At 47.3% G+C, this 17,202-nt stretch overlaps 2 protein-coding genes across 13 annotated transcripts in view; both read left to right on the forward strand.

The window, feature by feature from the left end:
* LOC129826734 (G protein-coupled receptor kinase 5-like) overlaps window positions 1–17,202 on the forward strand; it is a 55,928-nt gene that overhangs the window by 29,367 nt on the left and 9,359 nt on the right. For all 4 annotated transcript variants that reach the window (XM_055887765.1, XM_055887764.1, XM_055887761.1 and 1 more), the window contains exons 2-3: window positions 8,773–8,868; window positions 9,008–9,120. In XM_055887765.1, coding sequence (XP_055743740.1) covers window positions 8,773–8,868; window positions 9,008–9,120 — 209 coding nt within the window. The remainder of the gene's footprint in view (window positions 1–8,772; window positions 8,869–9,007; window positions 9,121–17,202) is intronic.
* On the forward strand, window positions 9,127–17,200 carry LOC129826735 (uncharacterized). 9 transcript variants are annotated; one of them, XM_055887770.1, is made up of 8 exons: window positions 9,127–13,047; window positions 13,377–15,507; window positions 15,558–15,757; window positions 15,958–16,307; window positions 16,358–16,507; window positions 16,558–16,807; window positions 16,858–17,007; window positions 17,058–17,200. In XM_055887770.1, exon 1 carries the CDS (start codon window positions 10,045–10,047, stop codon window positions 11,098–11,100), a length of 1,056 nt encoding a protein of 351 aa, XP_055743745.1. In that variant the 5' UTR covers window positions 9,127–10,044; the 3' UTR covers window positions 11,101–13,047; window positions 13,377–15,507; window positions 15,558–15,757; window positions 15,958–16,307; window positions 16,358–16,507; window positions 16,558–16,807; window positions 16,858–17,007; window positions 17,058–17,200. The 9 variants fall into 9 exon arrangements, with proteins under 9 accessions (XP_055743745.1, XP_055743746.1, XP_055743750.1 ...); XM_055887771.1 differs by having other exon boundaries at window positions 16,858–16,907; window positions 16,958–17,200; XM_055887775.1 differs by having other exon boundaries at window positions 16,558–16,707; window positions 16,758–16,807; window positions 16,858–17,200.

A 17,202-nucleotide genomic window follows, 5' to 3' on the forward strand; every position in this document is an offset into this window, starting at 1 on the left:
CCCAGTTTAGACTGAGGTCTGAGGGGGGAGGGAGGACCATTGTGTAACCCAGTTTAGACTGAGGTCTGAGGGGAGGAGGGAGGCCCATTGTGTAACCCAGGTTAGACTGAGGTCTGAGGAGAGGAGGGAGACCTGTTGTGTAACCCAGTTTAGACTGAGGTCTGAGGGGAGAAGGGAGACCCATTGTGTAACCCAGTTTAAACTGAGGTCTGAGGGGAGAAGGGAGGCCTGTTGTGTAACCCAGTTTAGACTGAGGTCTGAGGGGAGAAGGGAGACCCATTGTGTAACCCAGTTTAGACTGAGGTCTGAGGAGAGGAGGGAGGCCTGTTGTGTAACCCAGTTTAGACTGAGGTCTGAGGGGAGGAGGGAGACCCATTGTGTAACCCAGTTTAGACTGATGTCTGAGGAGAGGAGGGAGACCCATTGTGTAACCATGTTTAGACTGAGGTCTGAGGAGAGGAGGGAGACCCATTGTGTAACCCAGTTTAGACTGAGGTCTGAGGAGAGGAGGGAGACCCATTGTGTAACCATGTTTAGACTGAGGTCTGAGAGGGAAGGGAGGCCTGTTGTGTAACCCAGTTTAGACTGAGGTCTGAGGGGGGAGGTAGGCCCGTTGTGTAACCATGTTTAGACTGAGGTCTGAGGGGGTGGGAGGACCATTGTGTAACCATGTTTAGACTGAGGTCTGAGGGGAGGAGGGAGGCCTGTTGTGTAACCCAGTTTAAACTGAGGTCTGAGGGGAGGAGGGAAGCCCATTGTGTAACCCAGTTTAGACTGAGGTCTGAGGGGAGGAGGGAGGCCTGTTGTGTAACCCAATTTAGACTGAGGTCTGAGGGGGGAGGGAGGACCATTGTGTAACCCAGTTTAGACTGAGGTCTGAGGGGAGGAGAGAGGCCTGTTGTGTAACCCAGTTTAAACTGAGGTCTGAGGGGAGGAGGGAGGCCTGTTGTGTGACCCAATTTAGACTGAGGTCTGAGGGGAGGAGAGAGGCCTGTTGTGTAACCCAGTTTAAACTGAGGTCTGAGGGGAGGAGGGAGGCCCATTGTGTAACCCAGTTTAGACTGAGGTCTGAGGAGAGGAGGGAGACCCATTGTGTAACCCAGTTTAAACTGAGGTCTGAGGGGGGAGGGAGGACCATTGTGTAACCCAGTTTAGACTGAGGTCTGAGGGGAGGAGGGAGGCCTGTTGTGTAACCCAGTTTAGATTGAGGTCTGAGGGGAGAAGGGAGACCCATTGTGTAACCCAGTTTAGACTGAGGTCTGAGGAGAGGAGGGAGGCCTGTTGTGTAACCCAGTTTAGACTGAGGTCTGAGAGGGAAGGGAGGCCTGTTGTGTAACCCAGTTTAGACTGAGGTCTGAGGGGAGGAGGGAGGCCCATTGTGTAACCCAGTTTAGACTGAGGTCTGAGGAGAGAAGGGAGGCCTGTTGTGTAACCCAGTTTAGACTGCGGTCTGAGGGGAGGAGGGAAGCCCATTGTGTAACCCAGGTTAGACTGAGGTCTGAGGGGAGGAGGGAGGCCTGTTGTGTAACCCAGTTTAGACTGAGGTCTGAGGGGAGGAGGGAGACCCATTGTGTAACCCAGTTTAGACTGAGGTCTGAGGGGAGGAGGGAGACCCATTGTGTAACCCAGTTTAGACTGAGGTCTGAGGAGAGGAGGGAGACCCATTGTGTAACCATGTTTAGACTGAGGTCTGAGGAGAGGAGGGAGACCCATTGTGTAACCCAGTTTAGACTGAGGTCTGAGGAGAGGAGGGAGACCCATTGTGTAACCATGTTTAGACTGAGGTCTGAGAGGGAAGGGAGGCCTGTTGTGTAACCCAGTTTAGACTGAGGTCTGAGGGGAGGAGGGAGGCCCATTGTGTAACCCAGTTTAGACTGAGGTCTGAGGAGAGAAGGGAGGCCTGTTGTGTAACCCAGTTTAGACTCAGGTCTGAGGGGGGAGGTAGGCCCGTTGTGTAACCATGTTTAGACTGAGGTCTGAGGGGGTGGGAGGACCATTGTGTAACCATGTTTAGACTGAGGTCTGAGGGGAGGAGGGAGGCCTGTTGTGTAACCCAGTTTAGACTGAGGTCTGAGGGGAGGAGGGAGGCCTGTTGTGTAACCCAATTTAGACTGAGGTCTGAGGGGAGGAGAGAGGCCTGTTGTGTAACCCAATTTAGACTGAGGTCTGAGGGGAGGAGAGAGGCCTGTTGTGTAACCCAATTTAGACTGAGGCCTGAGGGGAGGAGAGAGGCCTGTTGTGTAACCCAGTTTAGACTGAGGTCTGAGGGGAGGAGAGAGGCCTGTTGTGTAACCCAGGTTAGACTGAGGTCTGAGGGGAGGAGGGAGACCCATTGTTTAACCCAGTTTAGACTGAGGTCTGAGGGGGGAGGGAGGACCATTGTGTAACCCAGTTTAGACTGAGGTCTGAGGGGAGGAGGGAGGCCCATTGTGTAACCCAGGTTAGACTGAGGTCTGAGGAGAGGAGGGAGACCTGTTGTGTAACCCAGTTTAGACTGAGGTCTGAGGGGAGAAGGGAGACCCATTGTGTAACCCAGTTTAAACTGAGGTCTGAGGGGAGAAGGGAGGCCTGTTGTGTAACCCAGTTTAGACTGAGGTCTGAGGGGAGAAGGGAGACCCATTGTGTAACCCAGTTTAGACTGAGGTCTGAGGAGAGGAGGGAGGCCTGTTGTGTAACCCAGTTTAGACTGAGGTCTGAGGGGAGGAGGGAGACCCATTGTGTAACCCAGTTTAGACTGATGTCTGAGGAGAGGAGGGAGACCCATTGTGTAACCATGTTTAGACTGAGGTCTGAGGAGAGGAGGGAGACCCATTGTGTAACCCAGTTTAGACTGAGGTCTGAGGAGAGGAGGGAGACCCATTGTGTAACCATGTTTAGACTGAGGTCTGAGAGGGAAGGGAGGCCTGTTGTGTAACCCAGTTTAGACTGAGGTCTGAGGGGAGGAGGGAGGCCTGTTGTGTAACCCAGTTTAAACTGAGGTCTGAGGGGAGGAGGGAGGCCCATTGTGTAACCCAGTTTAGACTGAGGTCTGAGGAGAGAAGAGAGGCCTGTTGTGTAACCCAGTTTAGACTGAGGTCTGAGGGGGGAGGTAGGCCCGTTGTGTAACCATGTTTAGACTGAGGTCTGAGGGGGTGGGAGGACCATTGTGTAACCATGTTTAGACTGAGGTCTGAGGGGAGGAGGGAGGCCTGTTGTGTAACCCAGTTTAAACTGAGGTCTGAGGGGAGGAGGGAGACCCATTGTGTAACCCAGGTTAGACTGAGGTCTGAGGGGAGGCTGGAAGCCCATTGTGTAACCCAATTTAGACTGAGGTCTGAGGGGAGGAGAGAGGCCTGTTGTGTAACCCAGTTTAAACTGAGGTCTGAGGGGGGAGGGAGGACCATTGTGTAACCAAGTTTAGACTGAGGTCTGAGGGGAGGAGGGAGGCCCATTGTTTAACTCAGGTTAGACTGAGGTCTGAGGGGAGGAGGGAAGCCTGTTGTGTAACCCAGTTTAGACTGAGGTCTGAGGGGAGGAGGGAGACCCATTGTGTAACCCAGTTTAGACTGAGGTGTGAGGGGAGAGGGAGGCCCATTGTGTAACCATGTTTAGACTGAGGTTTGAGGGGGGAGGGAGGACCATTGTGTAACCCAGTTTAGACTGAGGTCTGAGGGGAGGAGGGAGGCCTGTTGTGTAACCCAATTTAGACTGAGGTCTGAGGGGAGGAGAGAGGCCTGTTGTGTAACCCAGTTTAAACTGAGGTCTGAGGGGAGGAGGGAGTCCTGTTGTGTAACCCAGTTTAGACTGAGGTCTGAGGGGAGAAGGGAGGCCTGTTGTGTAACCCAATTTAGACTGAGGTCTGAGGGGAGGAGAGAGGCCTGTTGTGTAACCCAATTTAGACTGAGGTCTGAGGGGAGGAGAGAGGCCTGTTGTGTAACCCAGTTTAAACTGAGGTCTGAGGGGAGGAGGGAGGCCTGTTGTGTAACCCAATTTAGACTGAGGTCTGAGGGGAGGAGAGAGGCCTGTTGTGTAACCCAGTTTAAACTGAGGTCTGAGGGGAGGAGGGAGGCCCATTGTGTAACCCAGTTTAGACTGAGGTCTGAGGAGAGGAGGGAGGCCCATTGTGTAACCCAGTTTAGACTGAGGTCTGAGGAGAGGAGGGAGACCAATTGTGTAATCCAGTTTAGACTGAGGTCTGAGGGGGGAGGGAGGACCATTGTGTAACCCAGTTTAGACTGAGGTCTGAGGGGAGGAGGGAGACCCATTGTGTAACTCAGTTTAGACTGAGGACTGAGGGGAGGAGGGAGGCCTGTTGTGTAACCCAGTTTAGACTGAGGTCTGAGGGGAGGAGGGAGACCCATTGTGTAACCCAGTTTAGACTGAGGTCTGAGGAGAGAAGGGAGGCCTGTTGTGTAACCCAGTTTAGACTGCGGTCTGAGGGGAGGAGGGAAGCCCATTGTGTAACCCAGGTTAGACTGAGGTCTGAGGGGAGGAGGGAGGCCTGTTGTGTAACCCAGTTTAGACTGAGGTCTGAGGGGAGGAGGGAGACCCATTGTGTAACCATGTTTAGACTGAGGTCTGAGGAGAGGAGGGAGACCCATTGTGTAACCCAGTTTAGACTGAGGTCTGAGGAGAGGAGGGAGACCCATTGTGTAACCCAGTTTAGACTGAGGTCTGAGGGGGGAGGGAGGACCATTGTGTAACCCAGTTTAGACTGAGGTCTGAGGAGAGGAGGGAGACCTGTTGTGTAACCCAGTTTAGACTGAGGTCTGAGGGGAGAAGGGAGACCCATTGTGTAACCCAGTTTAAACTGAGGTCTGAGGGGAGAAGGGAGGCCTGTTGTGTAACCCAGTTTAGACTGAGGTCTGAGGGGAGGAGGGAGACCCATTGTGTAACTCAGTTTAGACTGAGGTCTGAGGGGAGGAGGGAAGCCCATTGTGTAACCCAGGTTAGACTGAGGACTGAGGGGAGGAGGGAGGCCTGTTGTGTAACCCAATTTAGACTGAGGTCTGAGGGGAGGAGAGAGGCCTGTTGTGTAACCCAATTTAGACTGAGGTCTGAGGGGAGGAGAGAGGCCTGTTGTGTAACCCAGTTTAAACTGAGGTCTGAGGGGAGGAGGGAGGCCTGTTGTGTAACCCAATTTAGACTGAGGTCTGAGGGGAGGAGAGAGGCCTGTTGTGTAACCCAGTTTAAACTGAGGTCTGAGGGGAGGAGGGAGGCCCATTGTGTAACCCAGTTTAGACTGAGGTCTGAGGAGAGAAGGGAGGCCTGTTGTGTAACCCAGTTTAGACTGCGGTCTGAGGGGAGGAGGGAAGCCCATTGTGTAACCCAGGTTAGACTGAGGTCTGAGGGGAGGAGGGAGGCCTGTTGTGTAACCCAGTTTAGACTGAGGTCTGAGGGGAGGAGGGAGACCCATTGTGTAACCCAGTTTAGACTGAGGTCTGAGGAGAGGAGGGAGACCCATTGTGTAACCATGTTTAGACTGAGGTCTGAGGAGGGAGACCCATTGTGTAACCCAGTTTAGACTGAGGTCTGAGGAGAGGAGGGAGACCCATTGTGTAACCATGTTTAGACTGAGGTCTGAGGGGGTGGGAGGACCATTGTGTAACCATGTTTAGACTGAGGTCTGAGGGGAGGAGGGAGGCCTGTTCTGTAACCCAGTTTAAACTGAGGTCTGAGGGGAGGAGGGAGACCCATTGTGTAACCCAGTTTAGACTGAGGTCTGAGGGGAGGAGGGAAGCCCATTGTGTAACCCAGTTTAGACTGAGGTCTGAGGGGAGGAGGGAGGCCTGTTGTGTAACCCAATTTAGACTGAGGTCTGAGGGGAGGAGAGAGGCCTGTTGTGTAACCCAATTTAGACTGAGGTCTGAGGGGAGGAGAGAGGCCTGTTGTGTAACCCAGTTTAAACTGAGGTCTGAGGGGAGGAGGGAGGCCTGTTGTGTAACCCAATTTAAACTGAGGTCTGAGGGGAGGAGGGAGGCCTGTTGTGTAACCCAATTTAGACTGAGGTCTGAGGGGAGGAGAGAGGCCTGTTGTGTAACCCAGTTTAAACTGAGGTCTGAGGGGAGGAGGGAGGCCCATTGTGTAACCCAGTTTAGACTGAGGTCTGAGGAGAGGAGGGAGACCCATTGTGTAACCATGTTTAGACTGAGGTCTGAGGGGGGAGGGAGGCCCATTGTGTAACCATGTTTAGACTGAGGTCTGAGGGGAGAAGGGAGACCCATTGTGTAACCCAGTTTAAACTGAGGTCTGAGGGGAGAAGGGAGGCCTGTTGTGTAACCCAGTTTAGACTGAGGTCTGAGGGGAGGAGGGAGACCCATTGTGTAACTCAGTTTAGACTGAGGTCTGAGGGGAGGAGGGAAGCCCATTGTGTAACCCAGGTTAGACTGAGGTCTGAGGGGAGGAGGGAGGCCTGTTGTGTAACCCAGTTTAGACTGAGGTCTGAGGGGAGGAGGGAGACCCATTGTGTAACCCAGTTTAGACTGAGGTCTGAGGAGAGGAGGGAGACCCATTGTGTAACCATGTTTAGACTGAGGTCTGAGGAGAGGAGGGAGACCCATTGTGTAACCCTGTTTAGACTGAGGTCTGAGGGGGGAGGGAGGACCATTGTGTAACCATGTTTAGACTGAGGTCTGAGGAGAGGAGGGAGACCCATTGTGTAACCCAGGTTAGACTGAGGTCTGAGGGGAGGAGGGAGGCCTGTTGTGTAACCCAGTTTAGACTGAGGTCTGAGGGGAGGAGGGAGACCCATTGTGTAACCCAGTTTAGACTGAGGTCTGAGGAGAGGAGGGAGACCCATTGTGTAACCATGTTTAGACTGAGGTCTGAGGAGGGAGACCCATTGTGTAACCCAGTTTAGACTGAGGTCTGAGGAGAGGAGGGAGACCCATTTTGTAACCCAGTTTAGACTGAGGTCTGAGGAGAGGAGGGAGACCTGTTGTGTAACCCAGTTTAGACTGAGGTCTGAGGGGAGAAGGGAGACCCATTGTGTAACCCAGTTTAGACTGAGGTCTGAGGGGAGGAGGGAGGCCTGTTGTGTAACCCAATTTAGACTGAGGTCTGAGGGGAGGAGAGAGGCCTGTTGTGTAACCCAATTTAGACTGAGGTCTGAGGGGAGGAGGGAGACCTGTTGTGTAACCCAGTTTAGACTGAGGTCTGAGGGGAGAAGGGAGGCCTGTTGTGTAACCCAATTTAGACTGAGGTCTGATTGGAGGAGAGAGGCCTGTTGTGTAACCCAATTTAGACTGAGGTCTGAGGGGAGGAGAGAGGCCTGTTGTGTAACCCAGTTTAAACTGAGGTCTGAGGGGAGGAGGGAGGCCTGTTGTGTAACCCAATTTAGACTGAGGTCTGAGGGGAGGAGAGAGGCCTGTTGTGTAACCCAGTTTAAACTGAGGTCTGAGGGGAGGAGGGAGACCTGTTGTGTAACCCAATTTAGACTGAGGTCTGAGGGGAGGAGAGAGGCCTGTTGTGTAACCCAATTTAGACTGAGGTCTGAGGGGAGGAGGGAGACCTGTTGTGTAACCCAGTTTAGACTGAGGTCTGAGGGAAGAAGGGAGGCCTGTTGTGTAACCCAATTTAGACTGAGGTCTGATTGGAGGAGAGAGGCCTGTTGTGTAACCCAATTTAGACTGAGGTCTGAGGGGAGGAGAGAGGCCTGTTGTGTAACCCAGTTTAAACTGAGGTCTGAGGGGAGGAGGGAGGCCTGTTGTGTAACCCAATTTAGACTGAGGTCTGAGGGGAGGAGAGAGGCCTGTTGTGTAACCCAGTTTAAACTGAGGTCTGAGGGGAGGAGGGAGACCTGTTGTGTAACCCAGTTTAAACTGAGGTCTGAGGGGAGGAGGGAGACCCATTGTGTAACCCAGTTTAGACTGATGCCTGAGGGGAGGGTCGGTGGCAGCAGTCAGTGTGCAAGAAAGAGATGGGGGGGTTAGTAAAGAGGAAAGGGATGTGAAAGCTGCCAAAGCGTTTACACACAGTGAGTGGTTAACACATTACATACTTGTTGAAGCGTTCCTGGATTATTGATTAAAGATGTCCATCTGTCTGTAGCCCTCGCTCTCTCCTCTACCGCTCTCTCGCTCTCCATCTCTCTCCATCACTCTCATACCAGACTATCCCACACAATGTGAGTGTGAGACAAGGAAGGGCAAACTTAGCGAACATTAGCACCATTTCAGTAGCAAACATGGTTAATCATATGATATTGATGCGTGTGTGTGAGAGCCCTCTGCTGGAAGCATATTCAGGGTTATTTAGTGATGGAATCTGCTTTGGCCAAGCTCTATGTTCCGATGGGAATCTGCCTGGCTGGGATGGATTCTCTGTTAAACACACACGCACACTGTTCTGCCTCGGGGTGGCCACATTCCCCGCCGCATTACACAGAGGACGAAAAGAAAAGGGAGAGAAGGGATTTGGAGAGGAAGTGAGACATAATGTATAAATGATACATAAACACAATGGCTATGAGTTCATTCAGAGCCCTGATCTGCACTCATTTGTCAGTTGAAGTGCTCTCCATCTCTTTCTCTCTTTGCGTGCGTGCGTGCGTGCGTGTGTGCGCCTCACCAACAACTGATATGTTCTATGCTGTGTGTGTGTGTGTGTGTGTGTGTGTGTGTGTGTGTGTGTGTGTGTGTGTGTGTGTGTGTGTGTGTGTGTGTGTGTGTGTGTGTGTGTGTGTGTGTGTGTGTGTGTGTGTGTGTGTGTGTGTGTGTGTGTAAGCACAGAACCTCCGTTTTTGGTGCTGTAGTTGATCATCCCCCTCATCCCTTGTTTTCTCTCTCTCTGCAGGTGGAGGTGGGAAGCGGAAAGGGAGGAGTAAGAAATGGAAGGAGATCCTTCGCTTCCCCCACATCAGCCAATGCACTGAGCTGGGCAACAGCATCGGTACATTACTGTGTCTGCGTCTGTGTGTGTGTTTTTGCAAGTATTATTTGTGTGCCACTTTGCTGGTGTGTTGTAAGTGTTTGTAAATGTGCCTAGGTCTATCCAAATGTGTGTGTGTGTGTGTGTGTGTTTCTGGCAGATCGGGACTACATAAGCCTGTGTGAGAAGCAGCCCATCGGCAGACTGCTGTTCCGCCTGTACTGTGAGACCAGACCTGAATTGCTACGATGCATCCACCTACTGGACGCCATGGTAACACACACACTTTTAAATGCACTCACTTGGATTAAAAACTATCTAAAAAAATTACTGATCATGTTCAGTTGACTGATAGAAGATAATCAAATTGAGAAGTGATTATACTAACAGCCTCCCCTTCACTCAGTGACACAGTGTGTTCCAGATGACAGGTTTTACATTGTACAGAAGAAATTGTAGAGAATTGTAGAGAATCAAACCCAATATCAACAGTGGCCCGCAGCCTCCCCATGATCATGTGACTGGATGAGAGGATTGTTTCTGGTCAGACCCCCCTTCCCATCTGCACCCCTTCCCATCTGCACCCCTCCCATCTGCACCACTGCCCATCTGCACCACTTCCCACCAACTTAAAAATGACCATCACCATCAGAGGGAAGTTACCTTCACACACACTAGACATGCATTTGTAGTCACACACACTAGATCTGAGGGTAAAACACAATGTTATGAGAAAGAAGAGATGATGAAATCAGACATCTAGATTCCATCACCCAAATAATCTTGTGGGGTCGTTTTTTTGTGAGAGAGAAACAGATACTATACTGTATAAACTAGGACAAGAGAGAGAAGGAGAGAGGGAAGGAAGGAATGTGCCTGGGGTCCCTGTGGTTCCTCTGACGTCAGTGCAGAGGGAGGGAGGGGGGTATGTGTGATTGCTGGCGAATTATGATTGGCTATTGTTGGCCAAAGTATGTATGCGTTGACACACACACACACACACACACACACACACACACACAACTACACAGAATGAGCTTCCCAATTGTTACCCCTAGGGGTTAGCTGAAGGGAAATGGAGACGCCCCCTTGGCTTTTTTGCAGACTTGTGTATACACCCTTACCCCCCCCCACTAAAGTCAGAGGGACAGATCTAATCACAGAAGTCTGGCCTTTTCACCCCACACCTTTCTTTCTATGGCTCAGTTTCTTTCTCTCTCTGTTTCTTTCTATGGCTCTGTTTCTCTTTCTTTCTCTCTCTTTGTATCTCTTTCTTTCTCTCTCTCTGTTTCCCTCTGTCTGTATCTCTCTCTTTGTATCTCTTTCTTTCTTTCCCTCTCTGTGTTTCCCTCTCTCTTTCTTTCTCTCTCTGTTTCTCTCTCTGTTTCTATGACTCTGTTTCTGTCTCTCTGTTTCTCTTTCTTTCTCTCTCTCTCTCTGTTTCCCTCTCTCTGTTTCCCTCTCTCTGTTTCCCTCTCTCTGTTTCTCTCTCTCTTTGTACTTCTCTCTTTCTTTCCCTCTCTCTTTCTTTCTCTCTCTGTTTCTCTTTCTTTCTCTCTTTCTTTCTATGGTTCTGTTTCTCTCTTTGATTCTCACTCTCTTTCTTTCTATGGCTCTGTTACTCTCTCTGTTTCTCTCTCTTTCTATGGCTCTGTTTCTCTTTCTCTTGGTTTCTATGGCTCTGTTACTCTCTCTGTTTCTCTTTCTCTCTCTTTCTATGGCTCTGTTTCTCTTTCTCTCGGTTTCTATGGCTCTGTTTCTCTCTCTGTTTCTCTCTCTCTGTTTCTCTCTCTGTTTCTCTTTCTCTCTGTTTCCGTGGCTCTGTTTCTCTCTTTCTGTTTCTCTCTCTGTTTCTCTTTCTCTCTGTTTCCATGGCTCTGTTTCTCTCTCTCTGTTTCTCTCTCTGTGTTTCTCTTTCTCTCTTTCTTTCTATGGCTCTATTTCTCTCTCTGTTTCTCTTTCTCTCTTTCTTTCTATGGCTCTGTTTCTCTCTCTGATTCTCACTCTCTTTCTTTCTATGGCTCTGTTTATCTCTCTCTGTGTTTCTCTCTCTGTTTCTATGGCCCTGTTTCTCTCTCTCTGTTTCTCTCTCTGTGTTTCTCTCTGTTTCTATGGCCTCTCTCTGTTTCTCTCTCTCGGTTTCTTTCTTTCTATGGCTCTGTTTCTCTCTCTCTGTTTCTCTCTCTCTGTTTCTTTCTTTCTATGCCTCTGTTTCTCTCTGTCTGTGTCTCAGAACAGAGTAGATCACTCTAGAGTGTGCCACAGCCTGGGTCAGGAGAGAAACTCTAGACGTGTGTGTGTGTGTGTGTGTGTGTGTGTGTGTGTGTGTGTGTGTGTGTGTGTGTGTGTGTGTGTGTGTGTGTGTGTTGGAAAGCTGGTGATGCTGGTCTGACACACTGTGACACTCCAGGACCTCATGGAATCCTGCCGTGTTGACTATGTGGTTGCCAGGCAACGCAGGATCACATATGGAGTATAGAGAGTGTCTGTTAATAACAGATTATGGGTTAAAGAGGTGTTTGTGTTTCAGGGCAGGTGGGCTAGTGGAGAGTCTTGCGTAATGGGGATTAAGGAGGGAGAGAATGATCAGGGAGTGAAGGATTTTCACCGATGCCCAGATCAGCTGACCTACTCACCTCGAGACTATCCCCCGGCCCTAGCAATGCCCAGATCAGCTGACCTACTCACCTCGAGACTATCCCCCGGCCCTAGCAATGCCCAGATCAGCTGACCTACTCACCTCGAGACTATCCCCCGGCCCTAGCAATGCCCAGATCAGCTGACCTACTCACCTCGAGACTATCCTCCGGCCCTAGCAATGCCCAGATCAGCTGACCTACTCACCTCGAGACTATCCCCCGGCCCTAGCAATGCCCAGATCAGCTGACCTACTCACCTCGAGACTATCCCCCGGCCCTAGCAATGCCCAGATCAGCTGACCTACTCACCTCGAGACTATCCTCCGGCCCTAGCAATGCCCAGATCAGCTGACCTACTCACCTCGAGACTATCCTCCGGCCCTAGCAATGCTGAACCACACTCAATACTCTCACACTCGTGGCTGATATATGATTGATTGATTGTTGTACACCAATGGCGAAGGGGCATAAAGATGGCGGTCCCCATGTACTTACTACAAATGCCTTGTTTGTTCAGATCGCCGTGTTGTACATTGCTCTCCGTTACTCTTTTTTGTATGGGCATTAGCTCAGTTTACATGATCCTGATTCTAGCTCCAAGATGGCGGTAATTTGAAAAAATGAACAAGTAGATTGTGCTGATTTACTGGCACATTGAACCATGTTGCACGCCATAGGTTAGAAACTCTGAGTAGTGCTAAAACAATTATTTACTGGTGTTTTACCCAATAAATGACTGGGAGTTTATTTATATAGTGTGCAACTCACTTCATTTATTTTTCTAGTGCTAAAACAATGACATCATATCTGAATTTCTCCATCTGTATACACCTTTACCACCGTTGGTGCCCAGCCGTATGGGCTTAGAAGACATCAAATCAAGAATGTGTGCTGTGCACAAAGCACATGTTTGATTCAGAGGGGTTGGGTTAAATGCGGTAGACACATTTCAGTTGGATGCATTCAGTACCACTGACTAGGTATCTCCCTTCACATTAAACAAATCAATTGCATTTAACAATTAAATGCATAATTAGCACTCGTAACAAAGTACAGTTTTCACCTTGTCACACTACACAAACAATACACTTCTCCCTCCTATATCTGAGCTACTAAGGGTATAGATAATGACTGATCATTTTCAAGTTAAGGCAGTCCACACTGTCTAGTCGCATGTTGCATGTTTGCACAACACTGATAGCCACACAATAATGTCTATCATTCAAAACATGGTTTAGTCCATACATTGCCCGTGATTATGGAATATTATTGTATGTACCAGTCAGACCTCGGTCAAAATAGTATACTGTTTTCTTTCAAATGCTACAGTTGCTTAGCTTACTTTACCCAGCATGCCAGTTGGATTTGGTTTGCACTTTTGGGACTTCCATTGGTTGCATTATGCGATACATTGCTAGTGCATGACGTATTTCAAAGAAAACTGATCACATTTGGAACCAGGTCTCATATGTACTGTCAGTGTTTAATAATGGAATGTTGTGTTGAGCCAGGTCTGATATGTACTGTCAGTGTTTAATAATGGGATGTTGTGTTGAACCAGGTCTGATATGTACTGTCAGTGTTTAATAATGGGATGTTATGTTGAACCAGGTCTGATATGTACTGTCAGTGTTTAATAATGGGATGTTGAGTTGAACCAGGTCTGATATGTACTGTCAGTGTTTAATAATGGGATGTTATGTTGAACCAGGTCTGATATGTACTGTCAGTGTTTAATAATGGGATGTTATGTTGAACCAGGTCTGATATGTACTGTCAGTGTTTAATAATGGGATGTTGAGTTGAACCAGGTCTGATATGTACTGTCAGTGTTTAATAATGGGATGTTATGTTGAACCAGGTCTGATATGTACTGTTGTGTTGAACCAGGTCTCTACGCAGACGACACTATTCTGTATACTTCTGGCCCTTCTCTTGACACTGTGTTAACAACCCTCCAGGCGAGCTTCAATGCCATACAACTCTCCTTCCGTGGCCTCCAATTGCTCTTAAATACAAGTAAAACTAAATGCATGCTCTTCAACCGATCGCTGCCTGCACCTGCCCGCCTGTCCAGCATCACTACTCTGGACGGCTCTGACTTAGAATATGTGGACAACTACAAATACCTAGGTGTCTGGTTAGACTGTAAACTCTCCTTCCAGACTCACATCAAGCATCTCCAATCCAAAGTTAAATCTAGAATCGGCTTCCTATTCCGCAACAAAGCATCCTTCACTCATGCTGCCAAACATACCCTTGTAAAACTGACCATCCTACCAATCCTCGACTTCGGTGATGTCATTTACAAAATAGCCTCCAAAACCCTACTCAATAAATTGGATGCAGTCTATCACAGTGCCATCCGTTTTGTCACCAAAGCCCCATATACTACCCACCACTGCGACCTGTACGCTCTCGTTGGCTGGCCCTCGCTTCACACTCGTCGCCAAACCCACTGGCTCCAGGTCATCTACAAGACCCTGCTAGGTAAAGTCCCCCCTTATCTCAGCTCGCTGGTCACCATAGCAGCACCTACCTGTAGCACGCGCTCCAGCAGGTATATCTCTCTGGTCACCCCCAAAACCAATTCTTCCTTTGGCCGCCTCTCCTTCCAGTTCTCTGCTGCCAATGACTGGAACGAACTACAAAAATCTCTGAAACTGGAAACACTTATCTCCCTCACTAGCTTTAAGCACCAGCTGTCAGAGCAGCTCATAGATTACTGCACCTGTACATAGCCCATCTATAATTTAGCCCAAACAACTACCTCTTTACCTACTGTATTTATTTATTTTGCTCCTTTGCACCCCATTATTTCTATCTCTACTTTGCACCTTCTTCCACTGCAAACCAACCATTCCAGTGTTATTTTTTTTACTTGCTATATTGTATTTACTTCGCCACCATGGCCTTTTTATATATTTATTTATTTATTTATATATATATTTTGTTTGCCTTCACCTCCCTTATCTCACCTCACTTGCTCATATTGTATATAGACTTATTTTCACTGTATTATTGACTGTATGTTTGTTTTACTCCATGTGTAACTATGTGTTGTTGTATGTGTTGAACTGCTTTGCTTTATCTTGGCCAGGTCGCAATTGTAAATGAGAACGTGTTCTCAATTTGCCTACCTGGTTAAATAAAGGTGAAATAAAAAAAATAAAAAAATATGTACTGTCAGTGTTTAATAATGGGATGTTGAGTTGAACCAGGTCTGATATGTACTGTCAGTGTTTAATAATGGGATGTTATGTTGAACCAGGTCTGATATGTACTGTCAGTGTTTAATAATGTGATGTTATGTTGAACCAGGTCTGATATGTACTGTCAGTGTTTAATAATGGGATGTTGAGTTGAACCAGGTCTGATATGTACTGTCAGTGTTTAATAATGGGATGTTATGTTGAACCAGGTCTGATATGTACTGTCAGTGTTTAATAATGTGATGTTATGTTGAACCAGGTCTGATATGTACTGTCAGTGTTTAATAATGGGATGTTATGTTGAACCAGGTCTGATATGTACTGTCAGTGTTTAATAATGGGATGTTGTGTTGAACCAGGTCTGATATGTACTGTCAGTGTTTAATAATGGGATGTTATGTTGAACCAGGTCTGATATGTACTGTCAGTGTTTAATAATGGGATGTTATGTTGAACCAGGTCTGATATGTACTGTCAGTGTTTAATAATGGGATGTTGAGTTGAACCAGGTCTGATATGTACTGTCAGTGTTTAATAATGGGATGTTGTGTTGAACCAGGTCTGATAAGTACTGTCAGTGTTTAATAATGGGATGTTGTGTTGAACCAGGTCTGATAAGTACTGTCAGTGTTTAATAATGGGATGTTGTGGTGAACCAGGTCTGATAAGTACTGTCAGTGTTTAATCATGGGATGTTGTGTTGAACCAGGTCTGATATGTACTGTCAGTGTTTAATAATGGGATGTTGTGTTGAACCAGGTCTGATATGTACTGTCAGTGTTTAATAATGGGATGTTGTGTTGAACCAGGTCTGATATGTACTGTCAGTGTTTAATAATGTGATGTTGAGTTGAACCAGGTCTGATATGTACTGTCAGTGTTTAATAATGGGATGTTGTGTTGAACCAGGTCTGATATGTACTGTCAGTGTTTAATAATGGAATGTTATGTTGAACCAGGTCTGATATGTACTGTCAGTGTTTAATAATGGAATGTTATGTTGAACCAGGTCTGATATGTACTGTCAGTGTTTAATAATGGGATGTTGTGTTGAACCAGGTCTGATATGTACTGTCAGTGTTTAATAATGGAATGTTATGTTGAACCAGGTCTGATATGTACTGTCAGTGTTTAATAATGGAATGTTATGTTGAACCAGGTCTGATATGTACTGTCAGTGTTTAATAATGTGATGTTGAGTTGAACCAGGTCTGATATGTACTGTCAGTGTTTAATAATGTGATGTTATGTTGAACCAGGTCTGATATGTACTGTCAGTGTTTAATAATGGGATGTTGTGTTGAACCAGGTCTGATATGTACTGTCAGTGTTTAATAATGGAATGTTATGTTGAACCAGGTCTGATATGTACTGTCAGTGTTTAATAATGGGATGTTGTGTTGAACCAGGTCTGATATGTACTGTCAGTGTTTAATAATGGGATGTTTTGGTGAACCAGGTCTGATATGTACTGTCAGTGTTTAATAATGGGATGTTGTGTTGAACCAGGTCTGATATGTACTGTCAGTGTTTAATAATGGAATGTTATGTTGAACCAGGTCTGATATGTACTGTCAGTGTTTAATAATGGGATGTTGTGTTGAACCAGGTCTGATATGTACTGTCAGTGTTTAATAATGTGATGTTATGTTGAACCAGGTCTGATATGTACTGTCAGTGTTTAATAATGGGATGTTGTGTTGAACCAGGTCTGATATGTACTGTCAGTGTTTAATAATGGGATGTTGTGTTGAACCAGGTCTGATATGTACTGTCAGTGTTTAATAATGGGATGTTGTGTTGAACCAGGTCTGATATGTACTGTCAGTGTTTAATAATGTGATGTTATGTTGAACCAGGTCTGATATGTACTGTCAGTGTTTAATAATGGGATGTTGTGTTGAACCAGGTCTGATATGTACTGTCAGTGTTTAATAATGGGATGTTGTGTTGAACCAGGTCTGATATGTACTGTCAGTGTTTAATAATGGGATGTTGTGTTGAACCAGGTCTGATATGTACTGTCAGTGTTTAATAATGGAATGTTATGTTGAACCAGGTCTGATATGTACTGTCAGTGTTTAATAATGGGATGTTGTGTTGAACCAGGTCTGATATGTACTGTCAGTGTTTAATAATGTGATGTTGTGTTGAACCAGGTCTGATATGTACTGTCAGTGTTTAATAATGGGATGTTGTGTTGAACCAGGTCTGATATGTACTGTCAGTGTTTAATAATGGGATGTTGAGTTGAACCAGGTCTGATATGTACTGTCAGTGTTTAATAATGGGATGTTGTGTTGAACCAGGTCTGATATGTACTGTCAGTGTTTAATAATGGGATGTTGAGTTGAACCAGGTCTGATATGTACTGTCAGTGTTTAATAATGGGATGTTGTGTTGAACCAGGTCTGATATGTACTGTCAGTGTTTAATAATGGGATGTTATGTTGAACCAGGTCTGATATGTACTGTCAGTGTTTAATAATGGGATGTTGTGTTCT

Source organism: Salvelinus fontinalis, chromosome 28 (assembly GCF_029448725.1).
Source record: "Salvelinus fontinalis isolate EN_2023a chromosome 28, ASM2944872v1, whole genome shotgun sequence".
NCBI classification, from domain to species: Eukaryota; Metazoa; Chordata; class Actinopteri; order Salmoniformes; family Salmonidae; genus Salvelinus; species Salvelinus fontinalis.

Excerpts from the sequence above, each read along its gene's own strand:
- LOC129826735 (XM_055887769.1), top strand. The coding sequence starts at position 10,045 with ATGGCTCAGTTTCTTTCTCTCTCTGTTTCTTTCTATGGCTCTGTTTCT.